The sequence below is a fragment of the Sminthopsis crassicaudata genome, chromosome 5 (assembly GCF_048593235.1).
Source record: "Sminthopsis crassicaudata isolate SCR6 chromosome 5, ASM4859323v1, whole genome shotgun sequence".
Taxonomy (NCBI): Eukaryota; Metazoa; Chordata; class Mammalia; order Dasyuromorphia; family Dasyuridae; genus Sminthopsis; species Sminthopsis crassicaudata.
Window position 1 is genome coordinate 249,253,568 of NC_133621.1, and position 18,405 is coordinate 249,271,972.

General features: G+C 33.8%; 1 protein-coding gene across 1 annotated transcript in view; it reads right to left on the bottom strand.

Moving 5' to 3' along the window:
- KCNC2 (potassium voltage-gated channel subfamily C member 2) overlaps positions 1–18,405 on the bottom strand; it is a 214,378-nt gene that overhangs the window by 7,774 nt on the left and 188,199 nt on the right. The window contains 2 exon segments of the mRNA XM_074270788.1: positions 3,174–3,338; positions 5,486–6,413. Coding sequence (XP_074126889.1) covers positions 3,174–3,338; positions 5,486–6,413 — 1,093 coding nt within the window.

Here is an 18,405-nt window from a genome sequence, read left to right on the forward strand (position 1 = left end):
GAATAGAGAATGAAAAAGACAAGGAAAGAGAGAAGGAAAGAAGGAAGGAACAAAGGAACGAAGGAAAGATCCACATCAAGATGAGAAGATAACAAACTAAAAATTCTAAGAGGAGAGAGAGCACATGTTATTAGATTTAGGGGGCAAATCAACTGAAAGTTAAATGTGCATTTTAAAAGAATCATAACTTTATAGATTTAGGATTAGAAAAGATTTTATAGGTCATATGTTCCAGCTCCCTAAATTTATTTCCTTCTCAGGAAAATGAGACCATGATAGGTTCAGTGATTTGCCTAAGGTCACTAAGGTAGCCATATGGTAGAACCAGAATTTTAATCCAGGACCATCTGCCATTAGATTTATCATTCCATAGATAGGAAACTCATTGAGGTAATAAGTAAAAAGATGGAGATAAGATTTCCAAATGATAATTTCACTTAGGAAGGGAAATTTAATTTAAGGGGAAAATATGAACACAGAACTGTTTCATGTATGGAATCAATCTTTCAATATCTTATGCATTCAGCTTTGTACTTTCAAAATAAATAATAAAAATGTCCTGCATTGGGAAAAATGTCTTTAGCTTTGCAAACACTCACATATACTATTTCATTATATGATGTGAAATTTTAAAATATTCTTGTATAAGAAAGAAAATATCAAATGTGATCTTGTTACACTACACTTGGTGTATCGATGAAAAGTAAGCATTTAAGAGACAAGCAGAGACAGTAAGAAAGCTTGAGTGGGGAGAGAGACAGAAAGACAGAAAGGCAGAGGCTTTGAGAGAAAGAGATATAGGGACAGAGAGACAGGGACAGAGCAAGGCAGAAACTCAGCAGAGACAGAGATAGATGAGAAGAAATGGAATCAAAGACAGAAAAAACAAAGCCTAAGAGAAAGAAAATAGAAAAAGAAACAGATAGGAAAAATCTCCTAAATCAATATTACTCTAAGATTGAAATGCAATTTAAAATATCACAACTTAAGTATTTGATATATAGATATATGTATATAGATATAGATATAGATATAGATATAGATATATATAATATATCTCAAAATTCTAATGAGAGAAATATAAATCATCATATTTAAATGTTAAATAGCAACATAGTGAGAGATTACTAGAATAATTATAAGAGGTATTACACATCACATTAAGATATAAAAACATGGAGGGGAGACCTGAGGAGAGGGGGAAAAAAGCATATCCTGTATTACAGAAATTAAGGAAAAGCTACTCTTCTTCAAAATAAGACTCAAGAGTAAGATTAAGGCAAAGAGAAAGGCCAAGACTAGGCAACTAGAAGCAATAGATAGAATATACTGTGTAATGAGAACTGAAAAAAGAATGGACAAGGAGGGAGTATGGAGGATAACGTGGAACAAATCTTTGGAAAAAAGAAAATTATGTAATATCATATATATATATATATATATATATATATATACATATATATATATATATATAGGTAACATTATATACATACCCATATATGCATCTAAAATAACTCTACAAATGTATTTTTACCATGCTATTGTGCAGCTTTTTTCATAGAGAAATCAATACATGTTTAATAATTTATTGCAAAGTACCATAAAACCTTTATTTTTTTATTCTTTTAATGAGGTAGTACAGAAAAATTTTAAACCTATAAATTGATAATATTTCTGTTAAAAAATGAAAATGTAGCACATGCACAATGGACATATTTAAGGTATATGATTCATATATACAGATTGATATAGCTGCACAAATAGAAGAATTAAAATGAAGCTGTAATAGCATGGAGTATGTAATTCACAGACCAAGATTTTGGCAAAGGTGCTGATGGGTGATGAAATGCTGATGAGTATTTGAATATTTAAAGATAGATTTGAAAAGAAAAAAGGCACAATTATACTGATGTTTTAAAAAATCAGAGGGGCAGCTAGGCACCAGAGAATTCAGGAGGACCCGAGTTCAAATCTGGTCTCAGACACTTAACACTTCCTAGCTGTGTGACCCTGGGAAAATCACTTAACCCCAGCCTCAGGGGAAAAAAAAATCAGAAACTACTAAAAATAGTCATAGAAATGTGAAATAGAGTTGAATTAAACTATTAATATATGCTCTTTTTCTTATAAAAATGTCTGTTAAAGGGAAAATTTAAATTTTTGTTGTGGTGGTAGTTGTGTTTTTTTTTTTTTTATTTGCACTACCAAGAGAAATTGCATAAACCCATTAAATAATAATGCTTGATGATTTCTAAAGGATATTTTCAAGAATAGATCCCAGTTAATAAGATAGTAGGAAAGATTTCTACTTTTTCTCTTGAGATCATGCTATTTCATAAAGGTATAGAATAGTCATTGTTTTCTTATTACATAAAACTTTGGGCAGAAGCTGCACAAATTTATTGGAGTCTACTTAATTATTTATATATATTTTTAAAACATTCAGGAGTTTTTTTTTAAAATGCTCAATATTCAATTATAATTTAAAAATACACTATATTAAATTTTAGTTACTCCCAATGATTAGTTATGAGAAAATTCCAGCAAATTTTAAGACTTTGGAAATGATTAAAGTGATGATGAATTATTAAATTAAAAAAAGTTTTAATTTCAGTGATGTGCTGAAATTAAACTCAGAGAGTTGATTGACAAATGTCTTGTATGAGAATTTATATCTCAGAAATGACTAAATGGTAGAAATTAAGCTTTTATAATATAATAGTAATTATACTACTGTTTCATTTATTCCTCAACTTAAGAAAGTGATGGGAAAATGTTATAATAATACAAATTAAACTTAAAAGTGTGTCATCCTTTTTATTTTTTACTCCCCCCATGGAACACCAGTTTTTAACCATTAACACCTCATCACTGTATTATAATCCTGCTCATAAGAGAAAAGATTAAAGAAACAAAAAGTTGAAAGAGACTAAAAAAGAAAATGAAGATTGTCAAATGCAAAAGCAAGCAGGTTTTGCAAACAAACAAACAAAAAAAAAGGAAGAATGATTTTGTCAAGATAAAAAACAGTGCATATGGACAAAGGGAAGGGGGTAGCAGTACATTACACTAGATACAATCTCTCCTCAAAAGCAATCCATCTACATTTCATTTCTTTTTTCAGCATTTAAATAGTGAATGACCCTGCAGAAGCTGGTAAAATTCAATCCTACCTTTCTTGGTTCCTCCATCCGTGGCACAGGTGTAATCACCTGTGGTCAGTAGGAAACAGGCACCCTCTCTTCTGTTTTTGTCTCTGGTACTAGAGCATCTCATTGGTAGCCTTTCAGGGGGTGACAATGGCTGCTCATTTCCTGCACTGTCTTCACCTGATAACACTGGTCAAAGCATCATGCCCATTTACAGACAGTAATGAATGAAGAAATGACACAGCACATAGAGGTTTACACTGATTGCCAGATATTCCAGCCACTCAATACAAAACACAGTAGTCAACTCATGATACAAAAAGAAAAAGAATTTTCATCTTTAGTCACAACCATCTAAATAGGGCAAAAAGTAAACATTAAGTTGGGAGAGGGAGAGAATCCTTTTGGGACATCTCTGTTTCCTTTTGAGATTTTGTCTAATAGGAAATAGATTTCAGGGAATAAACATGCTGATAATCTTATTTTTGACATGTAGCCCTATAATGAAGCTCATTGTATAAATGAAACAACTGTAATGTAAATAAGAATACATTGGAAAGGGTTACCTATTTAGAGAAGGGATCTAACATAAGAATTTGAGCTAGGGCTCTGCTGATGCCTTATTGTTTTCTACAGATAAAATTTTATACATTGTCTCATTGAGCAGAAAACCAGGATGCTCAGTTCTAAAGCTCTAAAAGAGAGCTATCCAAGGAAATCAACTTGAAAAGACAAACTTCTTGAGATGTCCTTGAAGTATAGATTTTTTTGTTTCCATCAAATTCTCAAAGACTTAAGCTTACAGCATGCATATGAGCTTACTAGCTCTGTTTTCATGGGCATATGGCTTCTTTTAGATTCTCTATCATGGGAATGCCTTGGAGGTATTTCTTGAGGACTGCCCTATAAGAACTGCCATTTGAACTACAAGCCACAATTCTTACTGACATTTTCAGTAGGCTCATTTTCAGATATCTATTAGAAAGAATATTCATTGCTATTGAACAGAATGGAAATGAAATGAAGTCAATCAAATCTTCAACTACTTATTCAGCACAGATTTTGTGTGTGTGTGTGTGTGTGTGTGTGTGTGTGTGTGTGTGTGTGTGTGTGTGTTATGAGCCAGACTGAATTATGTACACATCAATGGAGGAGAAAAGAAAGGCAGAATGGCATAGTTCAGTTGGTCTCATACTTTTTTTAGTCTCAAGACCCCTTTATACTATTAAAATTATTTAGGAGACTCCCCCCAAAAAAGAGCTTCTTTTTACTTGTTATTAATCTATCAATATTTTAGTATCATTATAAAAATCATTTTATCTCATAGACTTCCTGAAATGGCCTCAGCGACCCCAGAGATCCTCAAACCACCCTTTAAGGACTAATAGTATAGTTGAGAGATGAAAGACCTTGTTTTAATTCTTCTTTCTAATTCAACTTTTAAGTACCCTACAGGCACTTAAGACTTAAAGGGAGTATGAGTTGCCCATTTACATTGGAAAAGTGATTTTCCACATCCACTAGGTCCTCTATGTCGATAAAATTATGGGTATATATCTCTCTGTCTCCTTTAAAAAAAAAAAGGGAGGGGAGGAAAGCAGTATAGAAAGTCCAGAATAGCAAATAATTCACAAATCATTTATAGTCAACTTTGATGGGAGAGGGAAACAATGTAGATGGGGAGTACCCTAATAATGAAATTTAAAGTTAAAAACAAGTTTAAAAATGAATACAATGAGATGCTTGTCCTTAATTCAAGGATGATGAACATTTTAAGTTAGTCATACCAATACTACAAAGTTAGAGGTCTAGAGGACAACTTTCCACATGACTTCTTTGGGAATCAGGCCTTTAAAATGTATGTATCTATTGCTTTTAAATGATAGCTTGATGTGACTTTTTTTATAATGTTTGCCACCGAATGACTGAGGTAAAGCTGACACAAGAGACAAACACATCAAGCAAAACAACATGGAAGTTTACAATGTGAAACATGGCAAGATATTCATACCATCACATCGTGCAAGAACACAAAGAAACATTGGCACGAGACCAACAAAGAAACAGGCAAAAGAAAAGGTTGGCACCATCAGCAAAAAGCATTCACACTAAAGCAAGAATATTATATAGGCCAGCTATGTGCAAGTCTAGTTAGTATTAGCTTAAGAAGGCTTCAACTCTCCCTCTCTCATAAGTCTAGCATATTCAGAAACAATAGGAGGGAGAGAGGACTGAGACCCAGTTTTATTTGCAGAAAATGAGGTTCTTGTCTTATGCCTACAGAACATACTGTTCTAGAAGACTTGAGGAGGCATGCATTTGGTGTTCTGTCTTACCTGATCGGTTATGGTGCACCAATAGATTGTCTTTGCCCAGGCATGGATCTCCCTGTGTGCTATTGCAGGCCAAATTCAAATCCATCTTGCAAAAGGTAGGAGAGCTTGCCTGAGGAGCTGCAGGAATATGCTTCTTTCTCTTCCTTGGAAGTTTCTGCTTTGCCATTGCCAAAGAATAGTACATTCCAAAATTGTTGACAATGACAGGCACAGGCATGGCTATGGTTAGTACCCCAGCCAGAGCACATAGGGCCCCCACTAGCATCCCTGACCAGGTCTGTGGGTACATATCCCCATAACCCAGAGTGGTCATGGTCACCACAGCCCACCAAAACCCAATGGGGATATTTTTAAACTGTGTGTGCTCACTAGCTGAAGGGTCATTAGGCTTAGCCCCTACTCTCTCAGCATAATAGATCATGGTGGCAAATATCAAAACTCCTAAGGCTAGGAAGATTATTAGCAGCAAGAATTCATTAGTGCTTGCTCGAAGAGTATGCCCAAGCACTCTCAACCCTACAAAATGGCGGGTGAGCTTAAAGATTCTTAGAATCCTGACAAATCTCACTACCCTGAGGAAGCCAAGGACATCTTTAGCAGCTTTGGATGAGAGCCCTCTTAGTCCTACTTCCAGGTAGAAGGGTAAGATAGCCACAAAGTCAATGATATTCAAGAGATTTTTGATGAATTCCAGTTTATTTGGGGAAAAAACAATACGAACTAAAAATTCAAATGTAAACCACATCACACATATGCCTTCTACATACGTCAGAGCAGGATCAGTTTCAATTTCATACTGCAGAACAACTTTTGTGCCATTGATGACTGGTTCTGTCTTGTTGATAATGGTATTAAAAGCCTCATGGGTCTCCAGGCAAAAGGTTGTGATTGAAACCAGGATAAAGAATAAAGAAGAGAAAGCAATGAACTGTAAAAGAAGAAAGAAAAAGAAATAAATAGTGATCTGTGATACTGAAGCCTTTGATAAGAGGTTGAAAGCAGCCATACTCATAGATAAGAAAATATTAAATATTACTTGGACATTTCAGTTGGGTTTTTATGAAAGTAAAATCAGACCTATGAGTGTAAAATTAATAAGTTCCATAGGTATACTGTTAAATTTGCACATTTAGCCAGTTTTTCTTTGTATAAAAGAAATTTCTCTTGTCCCTAAAAGTCCCTGAAAGAATATCCATGGTGATGAAAAGGTGAAAGACACTTTAAAAGACATTTAAGATAATACAGTGCATAGGAGCTAGGATCTTGTATTCAACTTCCCAGAAATGAGTATTAAAAATGTGTGGAATGGAGAGATAAGGTGAAGAACTTACAAGAATGTTTAGATTGTTTTTCTGTATTTTTTTTTATTATTTCTATGTCTCTGTAATCTACATAAGTACGGTGTGTACAAGCCAATATTTACTTAAAACTTTAGATATATTTACTTAGCCAGAGATGATATTTATCCTTATTCAATGTTATCAATATTTAGATTATTAGTTTAAATGATGTCAGCTCAGTAATCTGAAGTTTGAAGGTCCGATTGATGATTCTTCTTGGAACCAGGGAAACAAGGCATTCTGTTCTAATCTGCCTTTGGCACCAATATTTAACATTCAATTAGGGGAGGGGGCACCTATTTCTCAATGCTCCCCAACTTATGATCTGATCCTTTGTAACAGAACCTATAAAAGCTATATATCTTTACTAATTCTTTAGCCCTCCTACCATGAGCTTTCTCTTTCTTATCTTGTGATGGGATGGCTCATCCTCCAGAGGTTTTAATAAACAACTTTTCTGCTTTCTATTTTGAGTGATCTCTGAGTAGTCATTTTGGGTAAGGGTCCCTCACAATAGGGTCAAGTTTTTTTTGTCTTCTAGAGATATAAAATGTATTTCAGAATGGCCAAGGTTTTATGAAATTTCAAAGTAACATAACTGGAATCTCAATTATAAAAATAACTATTTTATGATATTATAAACTAAGCCAAAGGCTTGCTATTATAAGCATAAGAAGTAAGAGAACATGGAATAAAAATCTTTTGGAAACAGTTATAACTATTTAGGGACACCAGTGCTTCAACTCAGGATTTTTAGATTTAATAGGTATTGGTAGCACATCTCAACATCAAAGAACTAATGGATCTTAGCATTCAGAAAAAAGCATTAGTTAAAAAGTGAGTGTTTTCCCTTCCCTTGACATGGCTGTTACAATCTGATGGAATCAATGCCATCCCCATTTATGGAGCTGGTGTCTCTTGGTCTCTTCCTCTAAATTGGGGGAGGGGGCAGAGGAGGAAGATAAGGGGGGAGAGATAGACACAGAGAGAGAGACAAGAGACAGAAACATAGAGAGACAGAGACAGAGAGACACAGAGAGAATATTTTTAAAATAAGATGTGAGAGGAAGAAGTGTCACAGAAGGAGGGGGAAGACAGCTGCTAGTTCTGAAACCTATTCTCAGTGGGAATGGGTTAAAGAGGGAACAACACACAAACACACACACACACACACACAAGGAAATAAAATTCAGAGAGAAATAAGAGTCTAAGATGATAGGAAGCAGGAATAGGATAATAAAGAGATTTTTAGAAGGAACTCTACTTACATCAGATCTGGGTTAAAGTGAAAACAACATACATTTAGAATAAAAATAAATAAATTAAATTTAAAAATCTTCTAAATGTACAAAGAAATAAGAGGGTGAGGGAATAAGATAAGGGAGGTATAGAAGAATTTATAAATTAATGGAATGGAATAAAGAAGAAACAACATATATACATTTGGAAGGCTATAAAATCTTCTAAATTCAGATAGAAACAAGGGGAGGGCAAGGTAGCAGGTAAAAGCAGCAGAATCATCAGGGATAGGGAATAATAAATACACACAAATAGAAAACAAAGATCAGTAGTAGAATTTATTATGGAAAAAATAAAGCAGGGGTCATAATCATGACCTGAGACCTGAGACAAAATTAAAGCTAAAGCTCAAAACAGGAAAACAGAGAAATTACACTATATGTCAGTCATATTAATCAATATTGCTTTAAACTTTGTAAAATAACTAGACAGTATATGTTTGGAATATTGCTGTGGGGTAGAAAATAATTTAGTGGATTTAGAAAAATATGAAGACTTGGAAGGGTGATGTTAATTACCTTCAGAAAAATAAAGGACAAAAAGTATAGTACAGTCCTACATATGTGCACATAAATGTTCATATGTATATAGGTATATGGTTATAGATATCTATATATGTGTGCATATATCTATAGATTTACATATATTTGTAAATATATATGTGTATATATGTGTGTATATATATGTGTATATATATATATGTGTATATATCTATAGATTTACATATATTTTCATATATGTGAATAAAAACATGGGGAGGCGGGAAAAGGGATAAGGTTAAAAGTATACATCATAGAACAAAAGAAAATCTACAGGAAAGCAAAGATGAACAGCCCTGAACATGATGTTTTATTTATTATATGGATTTTCTTGAAATGGAAATTATCACTTTATATTTCAAATGCTCTCTTAAATTCTGCTGCATATATGGCAATTTGTATTTTATAATTGTGTTTTATATTTAAGATTTAAATAAAGAAGAAAACATTAATCTTTCCTTATGCTCCTTGCGTCAGTCATATTTCATGCAGATCTAGATATGCTCCAGATGTGAAAAAAGGGAAGATAAGTGACAGTTTAAAAAATCTGAGAAAGAATAGAGTAGCTTTTTCTTCAAACTCCAAAATTCTGAGAGTTAAGCTCCATAAAAGGAACATGAACCTAATAAGATAACTCTTTATTTTATTTTTTGGGGACAATCAAGATTAAGTGGTGTGGCCAGTGTTATATAACTAGGAAGTGTCTGAGACCAAATTTGAACTTAGGTTCTCTGAATTCCAGAACTAGTGCTGTGTTCACTCTACCTTTGTACTGTTAAAATGAAATAGATAATTCCTTACACTGAGATTTCAAATAAATGAATAAAATTATTACTAATAAATATGGTAACAATCATCAGATGATGTATATTGGACCAAGTGAACCTGAGGTCTCCTTGGCCACTATATCAAAACTCTTTCCCTATAATCCATTCTAATGATGACTCAAATATAGGTCTGGGTACAATGTTTCATCTCTGCATTCCAGTAAAACAAGGTTTTCTAACCCTTTTTTCCTCCCCCACTACTCCCTGCCACACAGAGAAAATTGCATACTTTTTAGAGAGAATAAAATTGAGGAATTCTTTGTCTTTATCATATCAGTATAGAAAATGACAAACTTATAAAATTCCCTCACACTGTTCAAGTTCAATGTAGGAGATTCAGGTTTGGTAAAGTATATCTAATTCACAATTGATAACAACCACTCACTTATATCCCAAATCTTGCCATTTCTGCTTCAACAATATCTCTTCCATCCCATCTCTTTACTGTCTTCAGACAATCACCATCTTAATTTAGGGCCTAATCAACTTTCATTTAAATTAACTTTTTGATTTTTTTTTCTTCCTACCTCAATTCTGTCCCAACTCCAATACATCCTACACACTATTGAAAAAAGTGATTTTTCCAAGTGCATATCTCAAGTGCTCATTGGGTTTTATTTCATGGGCTCCCAAGTGCCCCTAGTAAAAAATATGAACTGGTTAGCTTATAAAACTGTTCATGATATGGATCCATAAATTTTATGACCTAAGTTATAAAACGAAGGAAATAGAAAGGCATGGTAGTCTTGATGGAAATAGGAAATTAGGAAAAAGGAAAGAAGCTTGAGAGGAAAGTGAATACTGATATATACAAGTGATATAGAAAGAAATACCTATCTCCATCCATTCTTATCATGTATGATATAAATCTTAATATAGGTGACAAACCTATATATATATATGTATGTATAATATGCATAAAATCTGGAAATCATTAGAAACCACTGATATAGAGATAATTAAATCCCCAGAACTTAATCAAATAGATGAAATGATATAAAAAAAAAAAAAAAGAAAAAACAGTCTTAGAACATAGAACATGCATGGTCACAAGGCAGGACATGCATATAATTCAAAAAGGGAGAATAAGAATGAATGAATACAGACTTCTGGCCAAGATGGCAGCATGGAGGCAGACAGCTGTTTGAGCTCCGTGTTTTCTCTCAGGACTTACTTCATGACAAAACTCGGAATTAATGCTTTACCAGAAAAGAAACCCACAAATAATCACCAACAGAAGACATCCTTGAAATTCACCAGAAAAGGTCTGTGTTTGCTCGGGGGAGGGTCAAACAGACTGGGTGCAGACTGAGGGCAGGCAGCCAGAGCAAGACAGGCAGCTCACACAGCTTAGACCAGAGGGGGGAGGGGTGTGATCTTTTCTGGTTCTGAGAAAAGACTTTTACCCCAGTGTGGATATTCCGTCTTGGCAGCAAGCCAGGAGCAGCAGAGAGGGTGTAAACACCAGAGGTGAAGAATAAAAACCCCAGAAAGCTAGTGTCTCTCCTCTCTTGGGACCCGGCCACCTCCCCACCCCCCACCTGGAGTGACTCAGCGAGTTCTTAGAGCCTCAGAGCTCAGATGCAGCTCAGCCATCTCTGTCCTGTTAGTGCCTCACTGCTGTCTCCCCCAGTCTGTAGAGAAAGCAAGGTACCACAATCCAGCCCCATCCCTCCCCCACCAAAAACAGACAAATTTTTTCTCCTGTCAATTTGTTTTCTTCGAGTCCCGCTCTGACAAAATGAACAAAAAATTTAAAAGGGCTCTAACCATTGATAGCTTCTGTATGGATAGACAGCAGACTTCAAACACTGAAGAGACTAAAAGCAGATTGTCTCCAGGAGAATCCCTTAAGGGGGATATGAGCTGCTCCTCAATACATAAGAATCTCATAGAGGAAATCAAAAGGGCTCTCACAAGAGAGCTAGAAGAGAAATGGTAAAAGGAAAGGGAAGCTTGGCGAGAGAATCTGGAGAAGTCATCCCACGCATTTAAAGACAAGAGTGGACAAAGAAATCAAATCATTGAAAAACAAAATTAGTGAATTAGAAAAGGTAAACAACTCCAAGGAAAACAGGATTAGTGAATTGGAAAAGGTAAACAACTCAAAGGAAAAAAAGGATTAGTGAGCTGGAAAAAGAAAGCATCTCTCTAAAAAATAAAATGGACGAAATGGAAAAGAATTCCATAGAAGAAAAAAAAACATCACTTAAAAACTCAATTGGACAATTACAAAAAGATATAAAAAAGTGAGTGAAGAAAATACATCATTGAAAATTAGACTGGAACAAGTGGAAATGAATGACTCAAGGAGAAACCAAGAAGTAGTCAAGCAAAACCAGAAAAATGAAACAATTGAAAAGAATATCAAGTACCTTATTGGAAAGACAACAGACCTGAAAAACAGATCTAGTAGAGACAATCTGAGAATAATCAGACTCCCTGAAAAATGTGAGGAAAAAAAAGAGCTTGGACACTATTTTCAAGGAAATTATCAAAGAGAACTGCCCAGATGTTTTGAAAACAGAGGTAAAATAGACATTGAAAAAATTCATCAATCACCTACTGAAAGGGACACTAAAATCAAAACTCCAAGAAATATAGTGGCCAAGTTCAAGAACCATCAGATGAAGGAAAAAATATTGGAAGCTGCTAGAAAAAAGCAATTCAGATATGGAGGAGCTACAATAAGGATAACCCAGGATCTAGCAACATCCACATTAAAGAAACGAAGGGCCTGGAATATGATATTCCAAAAGGCTAAGGAACTTGGTATGCAGCCAAGAATAACTTACCCAGCAAAAATGAGCATCGTTTTCCAGGGAAGAAGATGGACATTTAACGAAATAAATGAATTCTATCTATTCTTGATAAAAAAAAAAAAAAAAAAAAAAAAAAAAAAAAAAACAGACCTACACAAAATGTTTGATCTTCAAATACAGAACTGAAGGGATTTCTAAAAAGGTAAAAAGAAATCTTGAGAACTATACTTCTGCCATAAAGATATGTAAAGAACATATTATAATTTGTCCTAGAAACTAGAGGTAGAAAGGAAATTACATCATAAAAAAGGGTAAAGTGGTGGTACTACATCTCATGAAGAGGCAAAGGTAACCTATTATATCTGAGAAAAAGAAAGGAGGGGGATGAACATAGTATGTATCAATAGACATATTTGATTTATGGTGAAACTTCTTCCACTTCATTGAAAAGTGAGATGGAAGGAGTAAGCTAAGGGGAAGGGAATATAGAAATTGTGAGAAAAAGGGGTAAAATAGGAAGAGGAATTTTAAGGTGGCAGAGGGATACTAAAAAGGGAGGGCTGTGAAAAGCAAGTGGTGTTCACAAGTTTAATACTGGATAAGAGGGTAAGAGGGAAGAAAAGAAGACAAGCATAAGGAGGGGTTAACAGGATGGCAAGCAATATAGAATTAGTTATTCTAACCATAAATGTGAATGGGGTAAACTCCCTCATAAAGAGGAAGCAGTTAGCAGACTGGATTAAAAGCCAGAATGCTACTATATGTTGTTTACAGGAAACACACCTGAAACAGGGTGATACATTCAAAATAAAAGTAAAAGGGTGGAGCAGACTCTACTATGCTTCAGGTGAAGCCAAAAGCAGGGATAGCCATCCTCATCTCAGATCAAGCAAAAACAAAAATTGATCTAATTAAAAGAGATAAGGAAGGGCATTGTATCCTACTAAAGGGTAGCATAGATAATGAAACAGTATCAATATTAAACATATGAGCACCAAGTAGTGAGAAATTAAGAGAGCTGCAAAAAGAAATAGACAGCAAAACTATAATAGTGGGAGATCTCAACCTTGCACTGTCAGAATTAGATAAATCAAACCGCAAAATAAAAAAGAAAGAAGTTAAAGGGGTAAATAAAATACTAGAAAAGTTTGATATGATAGATCTTTGGCGAATAAATGGAGACTGAAAGGAGTACACTCAAAAAACTTCAAAATCAAATGCAGTAAGGAAGAAATAGTAAATGCATCCTTTTCAGACCACAATACACTTAAAATTACATTTAATAAAAAGCCAGGGGAAAATAGACCAAAAAATAATTGGAAACTAAATAATCTCATACTAAAGAATGATTGGGTAAAACAGCAAATCATAGACACAAATAATAACTTCACCCAAGAAAATGACAATAATGAGACATCATACCAAAATGTGTAGGATATAGCCAAAGCTGTATAAGGGGAAGTTTTATATCTCTAGAGGCCTACTTGCATAAAATAGAGAAAGAGAGGGTCAACACATTGGGCTTACAACTAAAATTGCTAGAAAAGGAACAAATTAAAACCCCCCAGAAGAATGAATGAATACTTTAGAACCTTAAACTGGGAACTAATATATTTTGTATGAGATGAAAATCATAGAAATACAAAGAATTTTAAATACAATTTGATCTAATTTATTAACTGATGGAAAAAGTTCTTATGTAAAAAGTTCATTCAGTCTTTGCCTTAGATGATGGATAATTTCCCATTTCTGAAAGATTATCAATTACATTTTAAGAATCCACTTAGAGGAGCAGCAGGGAGGTAAGTGGAATGGAATTTAGAGGACCTGAGTTCAAATTGAGTCTCAGACACTTACTAGTTATATAACACTGCCCACATCACTTAACCCTGATTGCCTCCAAAAATAAAAACAAGGAGTTAAGGGGCGGAGGCAAGAAGGCAGCAAGCAAACATGGCTTTCTGTGACCTCCTCTGACCTACTCTCAAAGCAATAGCAGATTATGTCTCTGAACTGGTTTTGGAGTAACAAAGGCCACAAGTATTTGGAGTACAACACATACTTTGGAAGAACTTCAGAACTGGTCTGTTTCAATTGGGCAGGGGGACCTTCTGCTGAGCTCAGACTTCAGTGTAGGGAGGCAAGGAGCTGGGGCAGGAAGCCAGAATGTTGCAGTATCCATGCGTCACAGAATCTTCTATAGGACTCTTTGGCTACTCTGTCCTTGTTGCAAGTGAGTGGTTTAGCAGATTTGCTGTGATTTTTTTACTTCAAATCATCCAAAAGCAATTCAAAAGGTAATTGTAAGCCATAGAGCCCCTGGAAGAACTTGGAACTTGGCCACGATTACCCAGCACCAAAAGTCAGTCATAAATACTGGCCTCAAGACAAACTAAAGTGACTGCACCCCTTCACCTTAAGAGCAGATCTAAACCCTTTAAAAAAAATGAACAAAAGGAGCAAAAGAACTTTGATGATAGACAACTTTTATGAATAGAGAGAATAGACTTCAAATCCTGAGATTCCCAAAGACAAATCAATTCCAGATGAAGCCCCAAAGGGAGATATGAGCTGGTCCCCATTTCACAAGACCTTCTTAGAAAATTTCAAAAAGGATCTTAAAAGAGAGTTAAAAATGGAGAAATTATTAATATGATCTTTGCAAGAGAGTATAGTATATCTAATTAACAATTGATAACAAACACTCACTTCCATCCTAGATATGTGGCACCAACCCTGAAGTCAGGAGGACCTAAATTCAAATCTGATCTCAAACATTTAATACTTCCTAGCTGTCTGACCCTGGGGAAGTCACTTAACCCCAATTGCCTCAGGAAAAAAAAAAAAAAAAAAGAGGGTATGGAAAAGGTAAAACAGAAATTATCTGAAGAAAATGCCTTAAAAATAGATTTGATGAAATAGAAAAAAAAAAAAAAAGCATATAACTCCTTACAAAATATATATGAAAAGATAATAATTTTTTGAAAAACAGAATTTGTAAAATGGAAAAAAATGCAATGAACAAAACAAATCCATTGACCAAATACAAAAGGAGTTTAAAAAGGTAACTGAAGAAAGTGATACATTAAAAATTAGAATTTAACAAATGGAAGTGAATTAGTCAATAAGACTTCAAGAATCACTCAAACAAAACCAAAAAAATTTTTTTTAAATATAAGAAAATATAAAATAACTACTAGGAAAAACAACTGACCTGAAAAATCAATCTAGGAGAGAAAATCTAAGGATTATTAGAGTTCCTGAAAGCCATTATGAAAAAAAGGCAGAAATAGTAAATACATTTTTTTCAGATTATGATGCAATGAAAATCATATGCAATAAAAGGCCAAGGGAAAACAGACCAAAAAACCAAAGAGTCAATATATTAGGTTAATTTTCTTTTATGGCGCTTAAGTATGTCTTACTGTAATTCCAAACTTCATATTTAGTGTTATAATCAGGATCCAAATAGAAGGGCAGCAAATGTTATTGTTAAGTGCTTCTAAGCTACCTTTCCATTGTAGATACTAACACAGAAACATTGCAAGTATTTAGCATTCCTTTGTGTTTGCCACTATGAAAAACTTGACTGTTTGGGAGAAATACCTTTATAAAGGTAATTCAAGCATTAAAAATCTTTGAGGGTTCCCACTTTTAAGTAGTTATTCAAAGGAGATTAAAAACAAGGGTAAAGGGAAATTTTATATAAAATAAAATAGTCACAGAAGCACTTTTTAAAGTAGTGAAAAGCTGAACACAGAATCAAAGTCTTGATGAAGGTAATGAAATATGATTATACTTTAAGAAATATATATATATTGCTATGGCAATTGGGATTAAGTGACTTGCCAAGGTCAGAGCTAGAGAGTGTGAAGTGTCTGAGGCCAGATTTGAACTCAGGTCCTTCTGACTTCAGGGATAGAAATCTACTGTGCCACCAAGATGCCCCATATATATATATAATATATATATATATTTTTTTAAATCAGAGTACAATGGGAAGAACTGTGTGAATTGATATATACAAAAATAAGCAAAATGGAAAAATATACTTTTCTGAAAATGTAATATGAACAATAACAAATAGAAATGAAGCAGTATGAAATTAAAATAGCCAAGATTTTTCTTAAAGAAGAAAAAAAATGCAACTTTTTTGTACAAGTAGTGAAATTGGGCACAACATTGCACACATATATTGTCATAATTAGCTGGTGTATTACTTAATTTTGCTTAACTGCTTTCTTTGATAAATTGGGATGACTGCAGGAAAAGGAAAGGGAAATATTTGAAATTGAAGGTGATGAATAAAATATTTTGGTAAATTTAAAAAGATGATATTGAGTGATCATTTCTAAATCTAAGATTCTATGATTCTATTTTTTTTCACAATCATAATTACCCTACAATTTTAGTCTTTAGAAAAGAGGATGGGAATACACACCTCTCCCCATCTCTTTTTTCAACTCTCTTTTCTACTCTCAAATTTTTTGCTACTTTTCTTCTCTCTGTACTGTCTCTCTCTATCTCTCTCCTTTTATAATAGAATCTTCCATGTTCTGGTAATTTGATATAAAACTAACAGCAATATGCATACTTTGGCCAGTTGGAAAGAGGTAAAATGGTGAGAAGGTAAAGTAATTTTTTCCACAAGTATAAATGGTAGCGAAAGGCAGTGGAAGGATTTGAAAATAGATCCTTAGACTCATAAATAGTCTTCATTCTATCATAACCTCTATAGCTAGACTGAAAGGCAAAGGGAAGGGAATAATATGAGACAAGTTTTGAAAAATAGAGAGGTGGCAAGCTGTGATGTGTGAGCAATAGTAAACAATAAAGAACCACAAATGGGATATTTTGTTTTGTTTATTTAAGCAAAGTGACCTGGACAAGAAGAATAATTCTATCATTAATCCTGTTTTGAAGAGGATGAAAAGTAGTAGTAGGAAGATATGTTAGGAGGTTATTTTTCCTGTCTATTTGTTGTCTATATTAGAAAAAAATGTTACTTGATGACCTAAGATGGCAACTAGTTGCTCTAGAATATTGCTTGAAAATAAAAGATTGGAGGTGGAGGTAATAAATAACAAAGATTCAAACAGTTCTGGAAAAACGGGAATCATACAAGAAAATGAAATTAATTCTTGGTGCTCTAGTAAATTTCTAGGGAGATATATGAGAGAAATAAAAAGGATAAATAATATCCCCAAAGAGGTAGGAATTTACCAATGATTATAATGGTATAGTAACTCACTGGTAAGGAAACTCCTGCATCTTCTCTGAAATAAATAATCTGAAAGAGTTGCTGAGAGCTCTCAGAAGTTAAATGAAAATGAAAAATATCTTCAAAAATGTAGCTTCCCAGATTAGTAGAGGAAGAAGTAAATTGGTTAAAGAGTCCCATCATAGAAAAAGAAATAGAACAAGCTATTAATCAATTCCCTAAGAAAAAATCCCCAGGACTAGATGGATTTACATGTGAATTCTACCAAACATTTAAATAAAAGTTAACTCCAACTATAAACTACAAACTATTTGAAAAAAAAAGGAATTGAAAGAGTCCTACCAAATTCCTTTTATGACACAGACATAGTACTGATACCCAAACCAGGTAGGGTGAAAACAGAGAAAGAAAATGAATACTGATGCTAAAATCTTTAAATAAAATATTAGCAAAAAGATTACAGAAAATCATTCCCAGGATAATATACTGTGACCAAGAATGCTTTATACCAGGAATGCAGGGCTGGTTCAATATTAGGAAAACTATTGGCATAATTGACTATATCAATAACCAAATTAACAAAAACCATATGATCATCTCAATAGATGCAGAAAAAGCACTTGATAAAATCCAACATCCATTCCTAATAAAAATACTTGAGAGTATAGGAATAAATTAACTTTTTCTTAAAATACTCAGGAGCATATATTTAAAACCTTCAGTAATTATCATATGTAATGGGGATAAACGGGAACCATTCCCAGTAAGATCAGGAGTGAAACAAGGTTGCCCACTATCACCATTACTATTCAATATAGTACTAGAAAAGCTAGCCTCAGCAATAAGAGCCGAGAAAGAGATTCAAGGAATTAGAGTAGGAAATAAGGAAATCAAACTATCACTCTTTGCAGATGACATGATGGTGTACTTAG